The following is a 25,265-nucleotide window of genomic DNA, read 5'->3' as shown; positions in this document are numbered from 1 at the left end:
TCATTTCAGGGCAGGATTTGAGGAAGTCGTATCCCTGCTGGAGAGCCACATTCAGAGTCTGATCCAGTCCCGGAAAGTATCCTGTCACAAGTGGGGCACTTGTGGGGTTCTTCTGTGGGAGGTTCTGGGTTTGAGGGGATGAGGAAGTGGATCTGCTTCTGTACCAGGTCAGGAGGGTAGTTGCGGGATGCGAAAGCTGTTTTCAGGTTGTTGGTGTAATGGTTCAGGGATTCCGGACTGGAGCAGATTCGTTTGCCACGAAGACCTAGGCTGTAGGGAAGGGACCGTTTGATGTGGAATGGGTGGCAGCTGTCATAATGGAGGTACTGTTGCTTGTTGGTGGGTTTGATGTGGACGGACGTGTGAAGCTGGCCATTGGACAGGTGGAGGTCAACGTCAAGGAAAGTGGCATGGGATTTGGAGTAGGACCAGGTGAATCTGATGGAACCAAAGGAGTTGAGGTTGGAGAGGAAATTCTGGAGTTCTTCTTCACTGTGAGTCCAGATCATGAAAATGTCATCAATGCTCCATCGCAGCGAGGCCCTGGACGTGCGGAATATTTGTGTATGAATGTACTACCTGCAACTATCTAAGTACAGGTTTACTTTGGTAGATAACATTTTGTAGATTTTCATGTGTTGTTACATTAAATGATCAGTATGAGTTTACAATGTAGATTGTACACAGTTTGATGCACAACAGAGTGGGGCAATGCTCGTGTAAGTCTAAGGACATGAATGACATTCCTTTTATGATTTCACATGTTTCCACAACTAAATGTTTTCTGTCAGTTCAAAAACAATAATGGGTATTTAGTTACAGATAAAAATACAATTTATCATTTTTTGAAGATTTATTGGGTATTTTTACTTGAGATGTGCCACTGTAAACAAGTAACAACTCAGTTATTGCTGCGCTCCCTAAATGTTATCAAACATTACAAAGAAAAGTAAATGAGGATATCTTTGCAAACAACTTATGTGGTATCCTTGGACCAAAAAGTGGCCAGTTAGGAAATTTTCTTTAGTTATTTACATGTTCATTATTTACATTCACTGTACATCCACATTTATCAATACTCTCTCTCTCTCCCTCTCTCTCTCTCTCTCTCTCTCTCTCTCTCTCTCTCTCACACACACACACACACACACACACACACACACACACACACACACACACACACACACACACACACACACACACACACAAAAACAAACACACTAATATACATAGTTATATGTACAAACATTCTAAAATCTCATGTAACAAAAAATACAAATGATAAATGACAATATGTCAAACACACTTGGAATGATACTACATCACAGTGTCACTAACACTTTTTATGCTGAAACTACTGTGAAACTAATAACTAGAACTTAATTATCAGTCTGATGCAATGATTAATATACAAAAGTATGTGTATTTAAAATGTCATATTATTGGCCACTGCCCCTCCCCTTTTCTTCTTCTTTACATTGACTTTTCTCTTAATGTCATACCTTAAACTAAATTTGTCTGTGCATGCCCATATACAAAAAATTGAAACTTTTAACATAATACATTGACTTGTCCAGATTGTTAAAAAGACAAATCATGATATGTGAAAAAATATTGTAAACTTTAAAGGCATTATAATTACAAGCAAGCTGTTATTCATTTTAAACCAGGCCCACAGAAGATGGTTGAAATGAATTAGCCTCCATCTTCAAAGCAGTCTGCAGTGATCAGTTTATGATATCCCAAGTGGCAAGTGAAAACAAATCACATCAAATTAATCAAGAGGAAAATGAATGGAAAACAGCTTTTTTTACAAACACTATACTGTTATTTAATCAATATCAAAACCACATTTTGTTATGTTAGTGGTTTAATTGTTCCTTACTATACAAAACTTCGAAACTTTAATGTTCTTATACTTGGATTCACTTATTTCAAAACCCGTATAAATCCTATGGCACTGACAAAGAAAATAATATCCAATCAATGGGGAATGGACATTATATAGTGAATATTTTAGTATAGTGGGCTACTTGCACTCGTTCAGATCTGAATACAGTTTCATTAATCAAAAATAAGAAAAAAATTCACATTACATTAGGCAGAACATGTCTTGATTCAGACTCCACAGACACTTGAAATTGTTTCTACTGTGTTTTTAGTTCCACATTCTCAGTCAAGTCTACACAGCCCACTAGGTCGCACTCACAACATCAGTAAAGCTTCATGAATATAGGCCGTCCTCGCATCTTGCAATAACGAAGTTCTCGCAGAGCTCGCTGTGCTTCAGCAGGTGAGGGAAGTGCTACACGAGCGTCACCTGTTACCATACCTCCCTCCGTATATCGTCGGATAACATTCTCCCTCGTTACTCCATAATCAGCAAAGAAATCAAGAATTTCATCAATATCTGCACGAAATGGAATGTTTTCGAGAGCAAGAACACAACCTGGCTTTCCAAATGCATCTACATGTTGTGGATGGTGAGGGTGGTGAGGATTGTGATGAGGGGGTCCGAGAGGGTGATGGGGATGGTGGGGATTGTGATGTGGGTGGTGAGGGTTGTGGCGGGGCAACAGCTGTGGGCGATGTGGAGTTCCTGGTGCAGCACCTAAGAGGCCAGGTCTGGCAGCACGCACAGGTCCTCTCGAAGGTGGTCTCGAAGGAGGGACTTGCCAACCAAGTGCTTCTTGCAGTTCAAGTCGAGACACAGGTTGAACACGAACTTCGTTTGGGCCGAGCAAAGTTCCATCCTTACTGAGTGCGCGTGCAACTTCGGGTGTAGTTGCAAATTCAAGGAATGCATCACCATTAGCTTTGCCATACTTGTCCAGCATTATGTGAATGCGAAGTGGCACAAGGCCCACATCTGAGAAGAAGTCCAAGATTTCCCGGTCTGTTGTAGTTGGTGGCAGGCCCTGGAAAACAGAAGAAGAAAATCAAGTATCTTCCATTCTGTGCCTAGTTATATGTACAAATTCATTTTGTTTATCTTATTTAGTTCCAAATTAAATGTCTTTAGTGATACCAGATTACTGGACTCCACATTCATTCATTCACTTAATGTTTCCTATACACTGTATTACTGCTGGTGCTAATTTCACACTGAGCTAGATTATGTTGTTATTGTTTCACAACAAAGAATAAATTAATATTTTTACTGTAGCTATGTGCAACTCTTTCAGTCAAACCAATGTTGTGAAAACAAACTATAATTTTTATGAATATATCTACATCCTTTAAAGATATGAGAGGATTTTAAATGGAGAGTGAGGTTGTTATTGATGCACATATTCTATCAAGAACAGTACCTAAACACTGTTTTCCGCGACAGTATTTGGCACAAAATTTAGTAGCTAAGCTTTGGCTCCTGATTACAGCCACCCATATATCAGGCAACAATATTTCAGAGATGTTTGAATAAGCCCTAAATCACATACAAACTTCAATAGGGTATATTAATATTATTAATGATAATGATAGTTACGTTAATCCAAAGGGGCTGGGATTTTTTTTCTCTTTCTAAAAAGTAACTGGTGAAATTCATTCAGTCAATGGCAGTTAGGTAATACAGTGGCAACATTAGTAGCCATTTGTATGTATGCATCCACAGCCACTGTGAATTTCTTGAGAGAAATTGTTTCACTATGTCGCTGTTTTATAGTAAAAATAACCACTTTATATAATTATTTAGCACTTAGCTAAAGGTAACTCCTTGCACATTATCAAGGTACATCACAGTAAAATATTTTTGCGATGCATATAGCATGGCATATCTCCACACGTGTGTATGGAAGAAGCAACATATTATGGCATCCCTAATGTGGGTTACACACAATCATACTAGTTACAGACACAACTATCTCACAAGTGAAATCCATATGTAAAATGGAATAATGCAAACCTTTTGTTACTGAGCCATCATACAAAACATTGAAACTCATAAGATGGCTCAGTGAAAAAATCCACGTAAGTGTAACAATATTCCTTTTCACATGTGGATTTCACACCTGAAATGGTTGTACCTGTAACTACTATGGCTATGTGAAACGTTATTGGGACACCATCACATAATGCTTCCTTCACACAGATGTGTAAAGTATATTGTGCTATGTGCATTACAGAAATGTTTTACTGTGATGTAACTTGATAATCTACACATCAGATTTCATCTAGGGAATTGCAAATTGCTATAGTCTTCCTAGTTAAATCTTGGAAGTGCGAAGTTTCATAATTTAAAATGAAAATATTTGAAATACTAGTAATATTTGAGATTCACATTCAGGGTGTATACGTGGACAAGGAAAAAAAATTCCCGGATTTTTCCTGGTTGAAAATACACTTTCTCCTGGGTGAAAATACACTTTTTCCATGTTAAATGACAGCATACCTTTCCTCGGCACTGTTAAAGTTATCAATCCTTAGAATGTTTATGGTTTTCTAAACAGACATAGAATTTACCGGCACTTTAGAAAACAAAACCCAGGGGAAAAAAACACATTTTGGAAAGATCTTTGATGTGCAGCAACACGTATGCTGCATTTCTTCGTTTTATGGCGGTATAAATTCGAATTCCACCAAACACTGCATGTTACTTTCCGAAGCAATGAAATCGAGATTGCGACGCGCTTTTGTAAGCCAGTCATAGCTCATGTCACGTGATCTCGACAGCTGATGACAGTACAAGACACGTAGTGTAGTCAACCAATAGCAAGATCACTCTTAAGTAGCGCGAACACACAAAAAGAAAAGTTAATGGTTTAAATTAGTACACATAGTTTTGATAAAAGAAAAACAAAGCTTTCACAAATAATATTGGTCTCTAAGATTAATAAGCTGCAAGAGAAGTAAGCTTCCACATATAATGCTGCTCATTTTGCGCGTGTTACACTTTAAGACACATGACACAAATGTGCCAGTAAAATTTTTAATAACGACGTAAATGTCTGATCTTCTGGACTCTAAATTATTCTAGATGGTTGTACTCAAGGAGTTGATTTTTACATGAAAGTCAAACGCTCTGTGGTTTAAGAAATTCATCGTACATTCTCGCACATAGTTCATCTTGCGTAAAAGGAAATTTACTTTGAAAGTAAACCATCATTCGCAATATTTTCCCGTGACCTGTTAGAAACTGGTTCGTTTCAGCAGTTGCCAGAGAGCGCCAGATAACAGGCGTCACCGCGCCAGCGCAGCTACGCTGACGCAGGAAGCCCGTATGTTCATACGTGCGATCTTGCATCATGTCATAAAAGAAACAAGACATCAAAGGATACTTCAGGAGCATCGTAATTTCGTGAACCATACTAAAATGCGTAATTTGGCTTACAGTGCACAATCATATGTCCAGATTCAGATGTAAATTTTCTAGAGTACCAGTACTGTATTATCTTATGTTTGGCTCTTTATTATGGCATAATGTCATACGAGCTAGAAGATGGAAAACGTGTGCTTGAAATGCAGCGAATAGTTGAAACTAGCCAACAGCTTGAGATTAAACACTTTGTTTAAAATAAATTGACTTCCTGAGCGCAAAATATTAATAAAAGCCCAATCCCTTTAGCAAATCGACAAAAACAGCTTCATTGTTCTGCAAGGTGATTAATGCTTGATTGTCAGAAAGGTGGAAATAAAACCTGGAACTAACAACATATTTTAGCCTTCCGTAATTATGCGAACGTATTTTAATTAATTTGGTAGCTCCCGGCCACAGAAATCCGTTTTGTTTTCATTTAATGTGAGAGCAATAAACAAAGAGGAAACAGCAAAATCACTAAACGTAAACACAGGTCGCGTGGAGACTACCCACCTCTCCACTACAACTCAGACTGCTCTGTGCATCAGCCCTGGATCTACGATATTTCTGAACCGGAGCAATTTAGATAGTGGCGCTCAGCCACACATCTGTAGCCAGAAGCGGGAGAAGGTACTACCCATAGGCGACTCAATTGCGCATGCGCAAGAGTCCGCCCGCAACTGCTCAAATGAATCAAATGTAAACAGCTGTCATGCCACACTCATCGGAGGCAATTTGTTGTTAGGAAGCACTGCATATTCTTCCTAAAGTCTTTGACACACTTTGGTTGGCAGACGCTTGTATGAGCACTGTGTTTTGTTGTATATGGCGCAATTCCTTTGCCGCTTAAGTTCTATTTTCGTTTTTCTTCCTCTTGTTAATGTTTTGTTGCTGCAATATTATCCTGCAGACGTGGAATACAGTAATATCCTTTGTTGGAGTATTGGTTCTTACCAGTCAAAATAACAAAAATTTAACTGGTAACTAAAACAAGGAAAAGTTCCCGGAATTCCAAAAAATTCCCGGGTTTTTCCCAGTTTTCTCCCAGACGAAAAAATTCCCTGGTTTTTCCCGGATCTCCCGGGTCGTATACACCCTGACATTAGATTTCTTGTACTTCATGATCAACAGTTTGCCCAAACAAAGTAATACAGGCCTAACAACTGAACATTTTGATATGCCACACATACAGAGAGAGAGAGAGAGAGAGAGAGAGAGAGAGAGAGAAAGAGAGACTGACTTTTAGCTTATTAAACAAACACTACATACCTGCAAGAGAGCACAATCTGTGTTCACTATGGGCAGTGGCTGTTGTGAAGGTGCTGGTGTGGGTGTAGGCCCTTGGTTTGTGGCAGTGGTAACTGATGCAGTAGTCGTTGTAGGAGAGATTGTTGCAGGAGACGAAGTAACAGTGGAACTGTTGGTGGTATTGCTTTGTGCTGTAGTCACTGGTGACGCACTTGGACTTTCAGATGATACAATTTGTGATGTAGGAGGTGCTGAAGATGAACTGTGGGTGGGGGGCGCAACACTGACTGGGGGAGCCTCTGTTGTCACAGTTTCTGCAATAGTTGTAGGAACCTCCTCCTCTACATCCATATCAGTCACCTTATCATCATCAAATCCATTCTGCTGTTTTCGAGCTTCCACTAACTCGTCCACAGGGCAAGGCCACACACTTACTTTCTTATGTCCTATAATGTGTTTATTTGACGAGTATAGAGCCTTTTTCGCATCCTCATGCTTGCTGAACTTAACATACGCTTTAAAGTCCTTAGCACCAGTCAGTTCTCTTGGTGTAATTGACATAACCACTTCAACAACAGTGTATCCCTCAAAGAGCTTGAAGATGTCTTGCTCCTTAACATATGGTGGCAAGTCTGACACCCGAAGGCATACAAACTGTTCCAAGTCAGGGCGACCATCTGGATTATCAGCTGATCCACGTGCTTGTTTGGACTCTCGAGGTGGTCGATAAGAGTCTATGGCTTTTTCAAATATATCATCATCAAGATGCAGAACTTCCACAAGTGAGCCACGTAATGGCTTCCCATTGAAGGAAAGTGCTCGTTCCTTGTCTTCTCCCTTGGTGAATCTAACATAAGCCATACCAACACGATTGCCATGGTTGTCGTTGATGATTTTAATGGCATTTCCTGCAACATATAGGCCTGAGAAAAAACGCTTCACATCAACATAGCTCGCCTCTGGCGGCATGTGTCTAATCTCTACACAAAGCCCTGAATGAGACACTCTATTGTGCTCATAGTTTCCAGGTGAGTTAGGAAACCTGTCCCTTCCAAAACGATCTGTACCAAAACCAGGTGGACGGGAGAGAAGCTGACCACCATAGCTATTACTACCAGCTGTTGCTCCACGGTCGAATCCATCAAAGCGATCAGCACCACTTCGATGATACTCCTGTTCACGGTAATTTCCCCTGAGGAGAAAAAAAGGTCTCAATAAATTATAAAAGTCATTTTAATCTCTCAATGAATATTAAAGAAATTTATCACAAATGAAATGAGAGTTGTGATCTTACAGGGTAGGTGAATAAGTGAGTTATTTCACTACATTTCTTTAAGGCAGCTAACCAGATTCTCAAATAAAATAAATAAATAAAATATTGTGAGAAGGTAGCTTCCACTAAAGCCTGTACAGGAAGGTCTGTTTACACTATATATAATGTTAAGTGTGCATAAATAAAGAGTTTTGTCTGAACAATCTAATCATAGACAAATCCACAGTCTTCTTCATTCAACAGTCCTGAGTATTTACGTGAATGCACCTGACAATAAGAAAATAGTTTCTGCATACCACAACAGCCAGAACACAAACAAAATCTCTCCTCATGCACATAAGCTTGAATTATCCAGAAACAAAAGCATATTGTTAACATTATGTGGACTAAACTATAGCACAATAACACAAAAATGTGTGGGATCCTTTTAAGAGACCAATTAGTGTTCATGCAACAGTCCATTATGCAGAGTTTTATTATATGATGTATGCATTTTGTACACAGTATTTGAATTATAAGGAATCTGGATGACACAGCCAATGCAGTCAGATGACATTATGCATCAATGGATCACTGATAGGTTATAGACTGGCCACAGTCAGCATAAGATAGGCCAGAAGTTGAATTTCACTCGCAACATTATTTCACAGCATTGGAAAAGATTCTAGGAGTGAGGGAACATTCTATAACAGTAACAGCTAAGTCAAGTGGCAGGACCTAGTGGCAGGACCATTATCACACTGTGATTTAATGTTGTTTATTGTCAAGAGTATTTGGAGGATGAAGAGGAAGCATTTAACTCAAACAGCAATGCATACTGCAATCTCATTGATGGTATGTTCGTATATCACATTAGAAAATGATCACTTATGTGAAAAAGTGACAAACTTGTCTCTGGATATCCATCTTTTCAGAGATGGTTGTGGGACTCAGCTCTTCAGTCCAGAATGTCAAATCAAACACCTTTCAGCCATCTAATTTCCAAGCTGTCATTTTATTGGGCTACCAGTTTCAACGATATATTATGCCATCATCAGACCAATGTGTAGGAAAACTCCAACCTCAGTTCTGACTAACAGTCAGCAGACGACGTTTGATGTGATCGCTGTATCAAGCAGAAATCTACAGACACCAGTCTTTGAACGCTGGCCCCCATTTTGACTGGAACTGTAGTAGGAATCTATACATTGGTCAGGGAGCCTGAAGATGGCATAATATATTATTGAAACTGGTAGTCCTATAAAATAACAGCTTGGAAATTAGATGGCTGAAAGATGGTTGATTTGACATTCTGACAAACTTGAAGTTTAAATGATGTGTTAACCTTAAGATCCTCTTAGTATCAAATTTCCAGAATTCTGAAGGGTGTAAACAAAGACATCAATTCCAACACTTCTGTGAGAAACATGTAATAGCCTTCAAATCAGTTAGTGCATTTTATACCAAATTTCCTAACTACCATAAACAAAAACTGCTTACCATCTAATCTGGAGTTCAAAACTGAGTCACTAACAAAATGTTGTTATACATATTGAATGTATATTGTTCTCTCAAAGGAGTACTTGGTGTTGTGTTTGCAATGTCAATGATACAGATGAGTATAGTATGCTAAGTAAGAAAGTAGAAAAAGAGTTAATAAGATTGGTATGTCAATGTGCCTCACTGTTCCATCTTTGCATTCGGTGTCCCATGAAGTGAAGAAAATTTAGGAAGACTTATTTATTTGCATCCAGTTAACAAATATTTCATATCAGTATTAATGTAAAAACACTTGCTCTCACCTTCTGTCACCCTGATAGGGCCCAGCTAATGGTCTCCGCTCTGGAGCATTAATAAGCCCACGATCTGTTCCTCTGCCACTGCCTGTCCCTGCCACAGGGCCCTGGTATGCAGGTCCTGGTCTTCGATAAGAACTGCCACCCCGGAAGGCTGCTCCACCTCGTCCAAGCACAGCTCCGCCACCACCAACATGGTCATAGTCATTCTGCAGGAAATCTTCTCCACTGGCAGCATCTGGCACATTAGTTCCCGGATAGGGACGCTGCTGCATGGTTTGGAAGCGAGAGTTTCCACCAACAGCTGTTGGTGATGGCATTGCTGCCTGGACTGTAGGAGCCCTGGCAGTTGCTTGCTGTTGTGGCTGTTGATGTTGTTGCTGCTGTTGCTGCTGCTGTTGTGCAGCCCATGCTTCACCACGTGCTCTGGCAGCTACTGCCACAGCAGCAAGTTCAGCACGCAGATACGGATTATCAGTGAGGGCACCACTACTGTAGGGGCCCGCTGGTGCAGCCTGGGGACGACGTGCAACTACTGGCATAGTCTGCTGATGTTGTGGTACCTGAGGCTGTTGTGTCTGCAGGCGCCGTGAATCTATCTCTGCAACTATCTGCACACCAGATTGAGTTTCCCATGCTGGCGCCAGCTTGGCAGTTTCTGGAACTGCTGCAGAGGTGGCAACTGGTGTTGTTTCTTTAGTATACGATCCCATGATGACGACATCAGGTCCACCATTTTGTTCTTTATCTGAATCTCCATCACCACGTTTGTGAGACCTGCTGCTATAAAAATTAATTATTACTTGTCGGTTTGAGTTCACTACACACACACACACACACTGTGTACAAGTAACTACATGTCTGCAACATATTTTGCAAAGATAATGACACAAAAATAGACAAAACATGAAATATGTGCATGGTAGCTACAATAAAGGCAGAAATATCATCTTGGAACCAAATTATAACCATTTGGAAAAAAGAAGGTGGGAAATAATAAACAACTTTCAAAACAGACTGAATTTATTCACTATCCATGAAAATAAAATCATCTCCTGTATGAACTAGAAAATAATACAGAGTTTAAACAATTAAGCAAATAGTTTAGGAGGAGGGGGTACCTTCAATGTAATGTTTAGATACTGCACATCTGATGGAAATCAATAAAGACTGTAGTTAAAAGCCAGTTACTGTGAAGAGGATAACCCCCTTGCAAATCTGAGAAGGGACACGAGTAATGAGTAATGAGAGGGTAATATGCAGAGCTTGAGGTGGGCATTATAGGAAATATGGCTGATACTGCAGTATGAGGCATGGGTGGAAGAAAGGGGCAGGGGTGGGGAAGAAAGGTAAGTCAAGGTATCATGGTTGCCATAAAATGCAAAACCACAACTCAGCTGAGAACATGTGAAACAAATAAACACTATTTTCAGTTGTTGATTTTATATCACAAATACCAAAATCAAGCAACCCTGTATAACAACATATAGGGCACTAATTGAAGTTACTACTGCAGCTATGCAGCTTTCAACAGTGATCAGTCATTAAAAGTGGTGAAAGAGCATCTAATGTTATGCTCCACATGGCATTCAGACATTTCCAGCCATAACAAAATGATTAATTCAGTAGGAATATTTTCTAAGATTTTTGTACCTACAAGTGGAAATCACTGTCACAATGGCTGTTTTTATTTGTCATCTGGAGGTCTCATGGCCATGCTGATATGTTGACTGAATGAATTTATACACAAATAAAGTTCTCTTGAAGTTAAAAATGTTCCGAGTACTTGGTGAAACCCAGGCATGAAGACGCCAGGAACATTTACAAGCATACTCAGTATACTACTGTGATTGTAGCAGAGGTTCTTTATAAGATTTTAAAGGGAAATCCTCAAAGACTCGATGTTTAGAATTTTGTTAAAGGTTGCCTGACAAGTTTAATTCCAGCAGCTCAAAATTAACATTTGTCATTGCAGTTTCTGACAAAATATGCTCAGTCTAAGGACTAACAAATTGCGTTAAGACAGACCATCCCCCAAACAGTTATTTATTGACAACACAGTGAGCCTAAGATATTTAAAAGTATTCACCCTGAATATAAATGCAATGTCTAAACCACTGTTTACTTCAATTAGCCCCATCTGCATATTTAGAGACTGGACTTAAACAAAGTCTTCATTTCTTGCAGCACTATGGGACTTTGAATAAAATTACCCCATAATCATATATAAGCTTGCATTTTAAGTGGAAAATGAACATTTGACAGTTGCTGCACCTTTCTTTCATATAGGTATAGGAAACAGGACCATGACAGACAAAGGAAAATATGGGCAGTAACATGTAATAAATTGGCTAATATAGAGAGCAAGAAAAAAACAAGGAGGAGGAGGAGAACAAGAAGGGGAAGCATTCACAATAACTGGGTAATAAAGAGGTGAAATAGAAATACAACTTACCTCCTGTCACGAGAGCGAGAGCGGGAACGAGAACGTGATCTATCACGACGATCACGACGACTGCGCCGTTCTCTGGAGCGAGATCGCTCCCTGCGTCCACGCCCTGCACGTTCACGGTCTCGATCACGATGGCGGTCCCTTTCACGATCGCGATCACGATCCTTGCGCCTGTCACCTTCACGGGACCTAGAACGGTCTTTACGAGATCGTTCACGATCACGGCCACTGCCAGTGCTGGCAGTATCAGCATCTGGTTGTGGTGTGCGGCCCATGGTCTTGGGGTCAAGCCCCACAGTATCGAGGAGAGGTCCGGACATTACTTGCTGTGAATGTGACAAAGGCGTTGTAGTTGATGTTGGCACTGATGTATGCTGCTGATGATGCTGATGCTGCTGTTGCTGATGCTGCTGTTGCTGCTGCGATGGCTGTTGTTGATTTGGAGTTGGCTGCTGCTGTGGTGGTGGCTGGTGCAGTGGTGGCTGCTGTGGAGGTGGTTGCATCCCAGAAAGTGTATGGTGCGGTGGTGGAGCTATACCTAAGGCGGCTGCCACTGATGTGGGTGGTGGTACAGTCCCAGCAGCTAGCGGCCCCATACCACCTCCCCCAAGCCCCAGAGTTGCAGCTCCTGACAGTGCTCCTCCTGAGATGTTCATGCCCATATTGACTCCAGCACCTGGAGCTGCTCCTGGGAGGGAGCCCATAAGTGTACTGAGAGCCTGAGATAGAGGGGGTGCAGGCATCTGCATAAAGCTGTGTAATGACATTGACTGCTGGCGAGCGTGCTCAATGACCTTCTGCATTTCGGCACGGGAGCTGAGCAGCAGTTTGATTTTCACCTCCTTGATCTTGCCTCCATCAGAAAGCATTGCCTGCCGTGCATCCTCGTCTGTGCTGTAAGAAAAAATTTCTTTCTCAGTACCAGTGACGATAATAACTTCAATAGTTACGTATTGTCACAAAAAAATCAAACTGTTCACAGTGAGCCAAAATATGTGATAAATTGATTAAATTGTTGTTTTGATAATAGTCAATACTTTTACAACAAAGGAAAAAAATATTGCATATAGCTTCAAGAGGTCTTGATAGTAATCAAAACTGTGTTCTCTACTATGAATTTTGATATTATTAATTACTATGGTGCATTTGGATACAAGAAGACATTTATGGTTAAAAATTTTGTTAGCTTTCTAAAAGTTAGTTAACTTTCAAAACAAATCAATACACTAAAGACCCGCTGATCAATGAGAGTATGTGATAGTCACTGACGTAGCCTCATTCCCATCCCGGAGTGCTTAAGGATAAAAAAAAATACAAATGGAATTTACTTTTTAAGAACAGCACTATTCAGTAACATTAACATTATGAACACTTGCTACTATATTCCAACAAGACAATGCTTAATGACTTCCTGGTTGTAACATCAGTGCAGTCTTCCCAACAGAGCAAACAATGCTTAAGGGGTAAAAAATGTCTTATGGCTCTTGATAATGTCTTCATGAAACGTCAGTTTTGTGTTAGTAATACAACTGTATGCATCAATTTAATAATTTTTCTAAAGTTTCCTCAAACGTATCACTACTGTAATAAAAACAAAGAGTTTATACAATGGGCTTCACAGCATGACACCATTTTCTATATGTCTTTCTAGACTTTTCACCAATTTTCTTTTCTAGATTAAAAAAAATAATACTCAGAAACATGGTCATACACTGTCAGGGTCACCATAACTCCAGAATATTTTACTCAGAAACATGGTCATACACTGTCAGGGTCACCATAGCTCCAGAATACACTGACACTGTGTTTAATTTTGACAAAGTGTGCCTCCATTCAGAGTAAGGATTCCAGGTTAGTTTATTTATCAAGCAAATCTAAAATACATTCACACATTTGTTCAATATGCACACATTGTAGTGTCACTTTGGGTACCTTTCTGAATGCAGTTAATGAAATAGAACAATATTTTATTGTAGATGACTGCATCATCTGCAAAAAGTGTGAGGTTACTATTAACATTGTATGTCAGGCCATTAACAGACAATGTGAACAGTAAGGGTCCTAAACACTTCCCTGTGGTCTGCCTGATGTTAATTCTACATATATGAATGACCCTCCATTCAAGAAAACATGTTGGGTTCTAACTACCAAGATAGCCTCAATCTATTCACCATTTTTTTTTATTTTACTAATTGGCTCTGAGATTTATATCAGAAGAATCTGGATTACCAATGACTGTCTTAACACCACCATTTATACAATAATTTCAAATTCCCACTTTATGCAATAAAAATTGACTGATGAGCAGAGGGCAATACTGAAAGGAACCAACAGACTTCATTAACCTACATAACCAGAATCCAGCATTCCTGCAAATCATTACTACAGGGAACAAAATGTGACCAATTAGTTTGATTCATAGCAGGATATGAAACCATCGCAATCACAATCCGATGTTGTCTGCACCATATTGTGATGAAGATCCACAGGTGTGCAAGATAAATTCTTTGCTTGGTTCAAGACCTCTATGATTCTCTCTGCATGGTTGATTAATGATGAGCTTTTAGTTTCCAACAGCTACACGAATGTTTCAAAACTGTATTGTGCCCAATGAATATAGTCTGAATGGTAATAATTGCATTTTGTTTGTATTTTCTGTTCAGTCTGTTTCATGATGCCATTCACTGGAATTTTTAACACATGCTGAAACTTTCCACTATGATTTTCTGCACTGAGCCAGTAAATTCATTTTGACTCTTTATAATTCTGTAGCCATATTTGTTAAGTGCACTGATGGCAGGTGATGTCACCAGAAACAATGAACGAGAAACATGGTTGCAACTTTATCCATTTTCTTGTTTCTTAAGTATTCTTTGCGTAAACATGAAACAAGAACACCAAGCTGCACATACGTACACAACCAACCATTTTTCCCACAACCCTTCCACATAAGGCAGAGAGAAAGTACACTCTGCTTTATATTTTTCCATAATTCACACAGTACACATGTACATATCACCATTTGTGACATAAGATGTTAGCTCTGGCTGGGCAGCATGTAACCCGAGAATGGCCAAAACATTTAAAAAACTTGTGATTGTTAAAACAAAAACCCTTGGCCTGGGGGCACAACTGACCTCCCTCATAATGGGTTGCATATAGCGTGCCCAAACAAACGTATCTTCACCATATGTTCACTTTTGTCAATTGTGCAGCCTTCTTTAGTCTTAAGCAGGCCAAGACTTGCACTTAAACCTTGTTGAGATGTGTCGTTATTTGCATGCTATCTTTGAAAACAAAAATATTTTTGGAAATCTGGGATCATCTCCAGTATTCATATCATTAAATGTGAAATATTATCAAAGTAGGCCTTTGTGTATTTAATGGTTCTTTGTTGCCATCCTCATAAAGCCATAAAGTGCAATTTGCTGTCAATCTGAGGTGCTTTCCTTCCATCACAATGTGATCCATGTATTCAAGACAGTCACAAAGCCAAAATTTGCCTTGGGAGCCAGTTACCCAAGTTACACCACTGCTAGTACTTTTCAGAAGTATACAAGTGATGTTAAAAAAATAATCTGCAAGAACAAAGCAACACATCAACACATAGTTAAACGATATTTGCATGATCATATTTATCCAGACACTTATTCACTCATAGCCCTATGCAAAGGCACTTAATCTACTACTCATAGTACGAAACACTGACACACTGTGAATAAAGATATGTCTTGTACTCTGTTCCACATCCTACCATTAAAACCAAATCTAGCAATGTTGAACAACATTCAATATCGTGGTAGGGAAGTATGTATGTCATGTATAACCAAATAATATTGGTAGACCACATTCATACTAAATTTACTCTTCAAATTACATAGCTTAAATCTGCCATTTCTGAATCTGATGGCCCGTTAAAACTGTTGTTGTTGTTATCTTCAGTCTGGAGACTGGTTTGAGGCAGCTCTCCATGCTACTCTATCCTGTGCAAGCCTCATCATCTCTGAATAACTACTGCAGCTTACATCCCTCTGAATCTCCTTAGTGTATTCATCTCTTGGTCTCCCTCTATGATTTTTACCCTCCACACTCCCCTCTAGTAAACTGGTAACCCCTTTACATCTCACGACGTCTCCTACCGACTGACCCCTTCTTCTAGGCAAGTTGTGCCACAAATTCCTCCTCTCCCCAATTCTATTCAGTACCTCCTCACTAGTTAGGTGATCTACCCATCTAATCTTCAGCATTCTTCTGTAGCACCACATTTCAAAAACTTCCTTTCTCTTCTTGTCTGCACTGTTTATCGTCCATGTTTCATTTCCATTCATGGCTACATTCCATACAAATACTTTCAGAAAAAACTTCCTAACATTTAAATCTGTACTCGATGTTAACAAATTTCTCTTCATGAGAAATACTTTCCTTGCCATAGCCAGTCTACATTTTATATCTTCTCTACGTTGACCATCATCAGTTATTTTGCTCCCCCAATAGCAAAACTCATTTACTACTTTAAGTGTCTCATTTCCTAATCTAATCCCCCAGCACCCAGCATTACCTGATTTAAATCAATTACATTCCATTATCCTCATTTTGCTTTTGTTCATGTTCATCTTATATCCTCCTTTCAAGACACTGTCAATTCCGTTCAGTTGCTCTTCCAAGTCATTTGCTGTCTCTGACAGAATTACAATATTGTCGGCAAACCTCAAAGTTTTTATTTCTTCACCTTGGATTTTAATTCCTACTCCAAATTTTTCTTTTGTTTTCTTTACTGCTTTCTCAATATACAGATTGAATAACATTGGGGATACACTACAACCCTGTCTCACTTCCTTCCCAACCTCTGCTCTCCTTTCATGCCACTCAACTCTTTATAACTGCCATCTTGTTTCTGAACAAATTCTAAATAGCCTTTTGCTCCCTGTATTTCATACCTGCTACCTTCAGAATTTAAAACAGAGTATTCTTATCAATGCTGTCAAAAGCTTTCTCCAAGTCTACAAATGCTAGAAACATAGGTTTGCCTTTCCTTAACCTATCTCCTAAGATAAGTCATAGGGTCAGTATTGCCTCGCTTGTCCCAACATTTCTATGGAATCGAAACTGATCTTCCCCAAGGTTGGCTTCTACCTGTTTTCCATTTCATTTGTAAAGAATTCGTGTTAGTATTTTGCAACCACGGCTTATTAACTGATAGTTCGATAATTTTCAAACCTGTCAACACTGCTTTCTGTGTGGATTGGAATTATTATATTCTTGTTGAAGTCTGAAGGTATTTTGCCTGTCTCATACAAATTGCTTACCAGATGAAAGAGTTTTGTAATGGCTGGCTCTCCCAAGGTTATCAGTAGTTCTAATGGAATGTCTACTCCCAGGATCTTGTTTCGACTTAGGTCTTTCAGTGCTCTGTCAAATTCTTCATGCAGTATCATATCTCCCATTTCATCTCCATCTACATCCTGTTCCATTTCCATAATATTGCCCTCAAATACATTGTCCTTGTATAGACCCTCTATGTACTTCGTCCACCTTTCTGCTATCCCTTCTTTGCTTAGGATTGGTTTTCCAACTGAGCTCTTGATATTCATACAGGTGGTTCTCCTTTCTTCAAAGGTCTCTTTAAATTTTTCTGTAGCCTGTATCTATCTTACCCCTAGCGATATATGCTTTTACATCCTAACATCTGTCCTCTAGCCATCCCTGCTTAGCCATTTTGCACTTCCTGTCGATCACATTTTTGAGATGTTTGTATTCCTGTTTGCCTAATACATTTTTATATTTTCTCCTTTCATCAACACTACACAATGCAATAAACCAAGATGAGACAATAGTCAAGGCATTTTTCCTCAAAATTTAATTGTGCTCTAAAATTGCCCGTTTAATGGGAGTGACCTACTTTCCTGCCTATGTGTGCAGTTAAGATCAAAATTACAACAGCAATGAAACTCCACTGAAGATATATATGTGGTAGATAGATGGATTGATGGTTCCATTCTGTGTAAGTTTTTGACAACTGTGCAGAGGTCCAACATCATTTACACTGTTGTGCACTAGAAATGTACATTTAAAATGCAGCTGCCAAAAATGCTGAAGCAATGATCAATGCACTGCAATGTCACTCTCTGGACACACAGCTACTGCTCTCAGTGTTTACTATGGCTTTTAGTTGTGGTTTAGCTTTCATCTGGATAAGTCCGAGTAGGCTATTTTGCCACACAAAGCAACATCGACATACTTACTATGCTGGCTAACGTTCAGTGCCTTGCAGAAAGAACTTTCTGACATTACTGAATATTCCCTTACCAGTTCCACTCACTGATGACACAAGAGCATAATGAATGTCTTTATTCCTCTGTACAATCCCTGACTGCCCTGTTTTTACAATATGCAAGAAAGATATTTCAGACAGTAGAACTGGTCTTCAGCGTGTTGCGCAAACACTGGTTCTGTAAATGTCTTCAAGAGTGTTTCAAGAAAAAAAAAATGCTTTCTACAAAGATTGCTAGTATTTCCACAGCAGTCTTTCACTGAACAGACCAGTTGGTAACACATATCTGAGATGCTTTGATGTCTTCCTTTAATTCAATCTTTTGGTGATTCCAGAAGCTCAAGCAGTACTCAAGAAAACCCCTGGAAAATGTATACAGGACACTAGTGTAGTTCCACAGTAGTGTGGTCTCACACTAGTGTTCTGTTTCAATTTTCCAAAGCTCTTCCAGCAAACCCTAGTCAGACATTTACCTTCCCTACTAATGGTCTTATGTGCTCATAACATTTTATGTTGTTTCACAACGTTCTCTTTTTTTCTAGCATTTACCCCCTCGTACAGGGTCCACTGTTTATCATGGTTTAGCAAATTTATTTTAACTTTGGGTCCAGATGCTCTTCCTCTTACCATAGTTGTCAGTTATGCTGAGAGAAGGAAGTTGCGCACATCATCTCTCTGTGAACTGTGTAAACTGTTTCCACAAGTTATTGAATTTTAAATGTCTGCAAACCACATTTTCTGAGTCACGTATCAGGGGCCAGCCCAATATTTACCTCCGCGAGTGTGAAAATCCCCATTGAAAACACATTCACACTGCTGGTGTACCAGACCTCGCATCGTTAATCCACCTCATGAAATCAATCGGGGTCTGGCTCACCTTCCTGTCACAAAAGCTAGCGGCTTGTGTAGCAAACTGTACACGTAGGTTAGTGTTGTACCAACATGATGGATGACTGCAACCCATAGTCTCTCCAGATCTCAGTTGATACTTTTGTTCCTAGATGCCATTTTCCCAAGAAGCTCCACAATCTGGCTAACATTAGAGTAGAGCTACCCATGTGCTGGCCAGGATCCTGTCCAGCTGTCGAGGGGGGGGGGGCTTCATGTCCACTCGTAAGGTGAATGGAAGAGATCACTCACCACTTGTCCTCCACTTTACCAAACCTCTGCATTTCTGTGAAGGGCATTATCATTTCTGGGACTTCATAGTACTATCTAAATAAATTGTAAGTCACCTATCTGTATGAGAAAACACACACACACACACACACACACACACACACACACACACACACACACACACACACAGAGAGAGAGAGAGAGAGAGAGAGAGAGAGAGAGATAGTTTGTGTGTTGGATTGAAAAACATGCAGCATACAAAGCATGTGGTAATATTCACTATGTAGGACTGTGTGCTAAAAACTGAGTGACGAAAGGAGGGTATAACATCACTGGACTTAAGTCTATCTGCACTGAGAATAGGTATTGAGTGTGAGACTCTTTCAATCCAATTTTCGAGGAAATACATATAACTGCCGTTATTTTATCTGTGAAATTGTCGGTAACCAAGAACAAAAAGATAATCTACAGAGTGTGTCTTTCACAAAATAGAAACTGAATTCCACATACTTTTAGGGGAAAAAAACATTATTTTTGTTTAAAGGTGCAGACTCTCGACTCTCTGTTACTGCATGAGATCTCCAAATGGGAGAAAAGGAGGACTGTTAAAAGAGAATTTCCCTTTCATTGCGATATATAATCCAAATGTTGGGTCAGCCATTGAGTCTCTCGATTACGATTATATCTCCTTCAATTTCAGAATCTATGCTACAGTCTCCTCTCGTTTTCTATTCCACATGCAAATTATTTCACAAATTGCAATCACCAACTTTCTCCTCTGAATGCGAAAATATTTTGACTCTCACCTACTTAGGGATGAATGACTATTGTTACAAAATAATAAAATTTTGCCTTCAAAATCCGAATCACTACTTCAGTGAAGAAACCTTAGCGAGTAAAAGGTACGTACAATTTCTTATCGAAGTGTCACCCTCTCTCAAAGAGGAAGAAGCAACACATGAAATACGTAAATGTGCGTGGTACTTGCACGAAGCTTGTCCGCCACACTGTTCGGTTGTGGCTAGGAAAGTGGTCACCCAGTTCTTCCCTGGTCGCTAGGTGTCCTGCGCGTCTGCCTGATTTGACATCATTGTACTTTTTTCTCTAGGGTAAACTCGAAGGATGGATTTTATACGGTAAGTTCCGAGAGGATTTATAACATCGTATTGTTGCACCCTGCACAATATCGAAGAAATCTCTTCAGTCTGGAGTTTTGCAACTGGTGTCAGCGTAGCTGTTTCCCAATAATGTTATCTGTCCAGACGTCCTTTTGCACCAGCAACTATAAACACGTATTGCCTTAGACTGTGGGCATTCTAATACTTGATGATTTAAATGGAATTTTAAAGAAGTATTTGTGATCACATTCTTCTGTTGTTTCCTTCTTGTTGATGTCGCTGATAAAATTTTACAACGTAAGTGTGCATCCTGACAAACTTGTGACAAAGTTGCAGTCTTTATGCCTCAATTCTGTGTTTTACAAATTCATTCAATTTTTGATGTGCATCTTCCTTTCAATGCTCTAGCATAAATAAGAGCAGATATACTACCGTACTTACTTGGGAATCATACTTAGATGCCGTATCCTTTTTATTTACCGATGATTTGTCGGCCCAACCACAGACAAACAATGTAATTAGTATTAGTTTTAAATTAAACTTTTTTCTCTCCATTTACCGCTTTTGTGTGACGACACTCTTGGCTCCGTAAAGCTGAAGTGCCCCATCTGCCTGAGGCTACAGTTCAGTATAACAACACGAACGTCTGCATAAAACAGTACTGTTTCATGTTCAAAACAGATATGTCCTAAGTCACAAATACAGTAATTTCTTCAAACGGTCGGCTTGGATTTGGCAATGTTAGTGATAGAGGGTGGTCGAACACGATTCCTGTCGCTACCCCCTCTGCCCCTGTGACGAAATTTGTGTGTCCCAACTAGCTGCGTCTACAGTTATCTCTTGTGAAAGTGTGTGAACTTTCCATAAGTGTAAATCAGGTGGGAAGTGGGTATCGGTCCAGTATACGCCTAGTTGGATTGTGAAACCGCCTAAAAGCTACACCCAGGGCGGCCTGCACACCAGACCTCATCGTTACTCCACCGGGAGAACTCGATCCGGGGCCAGCGTGCCTCTCTAAAAATATTAAGCTGATTTAAGAGTGAAACGCCGTTCAATTCCTCTCTTTAAAAACTAAGACACTCGCAGCGGAGTTCACTAGAGGTACATTTGAAGTAATAAATGACAAGAAACTATACATCATTTAGTAAGGACTTTTTGGCAATTCATGTCGGTGAAAACAGAATTACTACACATTAACGGTTCAAGACATACTTGAGGTGAAACCGTTAGCTGAATCAGTCTTTATGCAGGAGGGAGCAACATAACTGTTGCCTCTTCCACGAAGGTACATTCTCTATAATTCGAAACGATATCACACCGTAGTAGTCTGTCAATGCATTTGGACGAGAATGTGCTTGATACACTTCTGCTTACTAAACAAACACGTGGCGAAATGCACTGCTCTTCTTTGGATCTTCTTTACTTCCTCTATCAAACCTACTTGCTAACAGGGCTTTGCCAGAACTAGTACTCAAACACCCGTTAAAGAACGAGTAAGAAATCTTCTTTGTGGGTGGAACACATTTCCTTAAGATTCTTCTGATGAATTTGTAACTGCCTGTCCTACGATTAGTTGTTGGCAATCGATCCATTTTAAATGGACGTGTATGCATACTGCTAGATATTTAATAAATGTTACTCTTTCCAATGAATGCGTATCAATCGTATAGTCAAATATAGGTCTTTCCACTGTCACTTTCCATTTCGTTGCCAGAATAATCACTGAGGAAACGGGAAGACGAATTTTATCTTTTTACCGACTTAACGCAAGATCAAAACTTCTTAGACTCTCCGTCAGACAGGCTGACCGAATTTTGATTTCGAATTCTTTGGCGCTTCACGCATGGCTACCTGTTCTATTGTTCCACTCACTTTCGTTTCGTTCAGTTTTTATTTGTCGAAGGTGACGCTCTCTTTGTTTTTTGAGCACCTTTCTAACACGTCTACTGAGTCACGGCGGCTCTTTCCCATTCCTCACAGTTTTGCTTGGTGCATACTTGTCTACGCCATATTTTACAACACTCTTGACAAATAGTCGTCAAACGCTTTTGCTTAAGAGCCAATACTGACATTTTGGGGCGCCGCCTCGGGCCGCAGATGTGTCGATCTTATTATTAATTGGTAACCTGCATAAAGCAGTACTTCATGAGATACTAGCAGACGAGCTACAGTAAGGGGCAAGTCACTGGCCTGAGGCCCCCAAGTACGAGTACTTATACAATCGACACCATTCTGAGCCCTTTGTGTCGACTGCTCTCTTTGAGATTGCAGCCACCCTCAGCGAACCCAAAGTTGTCACACAATTGCAGTTAAAGTGGTGTCGTGTTTTCTGTGTGATAAGATGATTAACTGATTGATAACAGTAATTGTACTTATACTCAAATGCATTATGCAATTAAGACACGATCACAAACATTTAGTAAATGTGTTTAATGTTGTTGTTCTTTTAGGCCTACTCACTGCGTTATATTACTATATTACAATAGCCTTAATTTTTTTTTTTTGTTAGAAATATGTACCGCAGTTGAAGATGACCGTCTCTCTACGCATTCACGAATTCATGTTGCTTCCGTGTAAAATTACATCACAGCCGCTGATCAGTATGAGCCGGTCGCGCTAGTGAGTTGTCAGTACTGGAAGACAATAAAACATTCCCTCTCTCACAAGGGAACCTCCCCATCGCACCCCCCTTAGATTTAGTTATAAGTTGGCACAGTGGATAGGCCTTGAAAAACTGAACACAGATCAATCGAGAAAACAGGAAGAAGTTGTGTGGAACTATGAAAAAAATACTGCTTTTTTTTTTTTTTTTTAAAGAACCTGCTGGACCACCAAAGTTCAGCCATTCCTCGCAACATACATTTAAAATTTCATTTCTATTAACTCCTGGTTTTAGACAGCTTTCTGCTCCCAACACTTTGTGGGTATTGCTACCGTTTAAAGCGAGCCTAATTCTGGGACCTTTCCACGGATGCTCCTGTAATGAAGTAATACTTAATATTTTCTTTCTCTACTCTGAAATTTCGAATGCTATTCTCTGTGATTAATAGGACTGATATTCTTCTCTCTCAGAAATCATAACTTAATTTATCAAACTTGTGGAGGGATCTCTCTATCCAGCTGGTACCTAAAGGAAAAGCAAGAATCTTTTAATCGGTAGATTTTTACAAAATTTTTTTGTCATTCATCAGAATCAGTCACGTCGCTAACTAAATCACAGGAATCGATTAAAGAGTAATGAAGGCAAAATCAATACGTTAATAACTCATGAGACGATCGCTGTAATTTTCCACATTGCGAGGTGCCTCGAAGAATACAAACATGTTTCATCACTGAAAAGCTTAACAAGACGTTGCAGTCTTCTAAAAAGGTAAACCACTGTACGTAATATGGATGTACGTACGTACGTACGTACGTGTAACGCCGGAAAAGTGTCAGTTACTTGATGGAAATTCTGTAACAGTAAGCGTCCTACCGTGGAAGATGCACTGGCAGCTGTCGCAGATCGTCATGTGGTTCTGGCTGTGTCCACTTCCTGTGATGATGATGATGATGATGATGATGCACACCATTGTACAGCCATCACATGGTTGTCTTCACGTCTGCTAGTGCAAACTCATCGCGAAATATTCAGATATTTGAGTGCTACATAAATAAGGTCTGGACCTGGTTGTACAGCCACATTCGTCACCTTGTAGGAACAGTACCGAAGATTGTCATGTCGCTCTACTCCTTCTTAAGCTCCTTTTTTCTCAAGGACATAAGGGAGAGGTCGAGACTGTGTTCAACCAATATAACGCCACTGTTCACGGGTTTGTCTGAAAACAATTAGTTTTTTTTTCAGATTGCTCGAAAGTCATCATATTCACAGCCACGAATCGTTGAGGCTTTCCCAAAATCTTTGAGGTGTGGCACCGGAACAAACAATTAAAAGGCAATTACTATGACACGATGCGAAGATAATCTTCAAAAACATACGTATTACTTTTTCAAAACTTTTTACCGTTGTTCTCATGTGTAGTGTCAGTTCTAGCTGCCCAATGGTGATATTGGTTTTTGAAACAACATGTGAAGAAGCATTTTGACAAAGCGTACAGATGGTGTCTTACCTCTGTGCTCTCTGCTCACTCCAGCAATAACTGATCACTATAGCTACGTAGTTACAAAACAGGAAGATGGACACAATTTTTAAGGGCTCCCATTTCAGAGTAAGTGAACTTTGTTTCCAATGTTGTACTGCAATATTTATGTTGCTAAAGATTATCACTAATTTGAGTCACTATTGTTGGTTTACTATCACCATCAGCCACTTCACATTCACTGATGGACAATGGCCACCTCTGGACTTCCCCGTGCGGCTTCAACTACTCGCATCCATTTAACGCTTACATACGCCGACGGAAAAAAATCTCAGCACCAGAAGACAATTAATGTAAAGTAATTAAATTTCAGGGATACATTTGTCTAGGTGACATATGTAAGCTATTAACATTGAAAGATCACAGGTTAATGTAACCATGAGATAAACCATCGCAAATGTGAAATGCTCGTACATTAATAACAGGAAAAATCGCCAGAATGTCGAATGCAAACATGCATGCATAGTGTTGCACATGTGCCGGACGTCAGTTAGTGGGGTGAAGTTCCATGCCTGTTGCACTTGATCGGTCAATACAGGCGTGGTTAATGCTGGTTGTGGATTACGCTGGACTG

At 39.7% G+C, this 25,265-nt stretch overlaps 1 protein-coding gene across 3 annotated transcripts in view; it reads right to left on the bottom strand.

The window, feature by feature from the left end:
• Nucleotides 1-863: 863 nt before the first annotated feature.
• Nucleotides 864-25,265, bottom strand: part of LOC124795529 (RNA-binding protein 12-like) — a 110,675-nt gene continuing 86,273 nt past the window's right edge. For 2 of the 3 annotated variants that reach the window (XM_047259599.1, XM_047259600.1), the window contains exons 4-7: nucleotides 12,048-12,938; nucleotides 9,599-10,375; nucleotides 6,566-7,736; nucleotides 864-2,918 (exon numbers count right to left, since the gene is read on the bottom strand). In XM_047259599.1, the coding sequence (XP_047115555.1) occupies nucleotides 2,214-2,918; nucleotides 6,566-7,736; nucleotides 9,599-10,375; nucleotides 12,048-12,938 (3,544 nt within the window). In that variant the 3' untranslated portion in view covers nucleotides 864-2,213. The remainder of the gene's footprint in view (nucleotides 2,919-6,565; nucleotides 7,737-9,598; nucleotides 10,376-12,047; nucleotides 12,939-25,265) is intronic. The other variant, XM_047259601.1, reaches the window with a different exon arrangement.

This window comes from Schistocerca piceifrons, chromosome 4 (genome assembly GCF_021461385.2).
Source record: "Schistocerca piceifrons isolate TAMUIC-IGC-003096 chromosome 4, iqSchPice1.1, whole genome shotgun sequence".
Classification (NCBI taxonomy): Eukaryota; Metazoa; Arthropoda; class Insecta; order Orthoptera; family Acrididae; genus Schistocerca; species Schistocerca piceifrons.
This window is presented reverse-complemented; position numbering and strand designations above follow the sequence as displayed.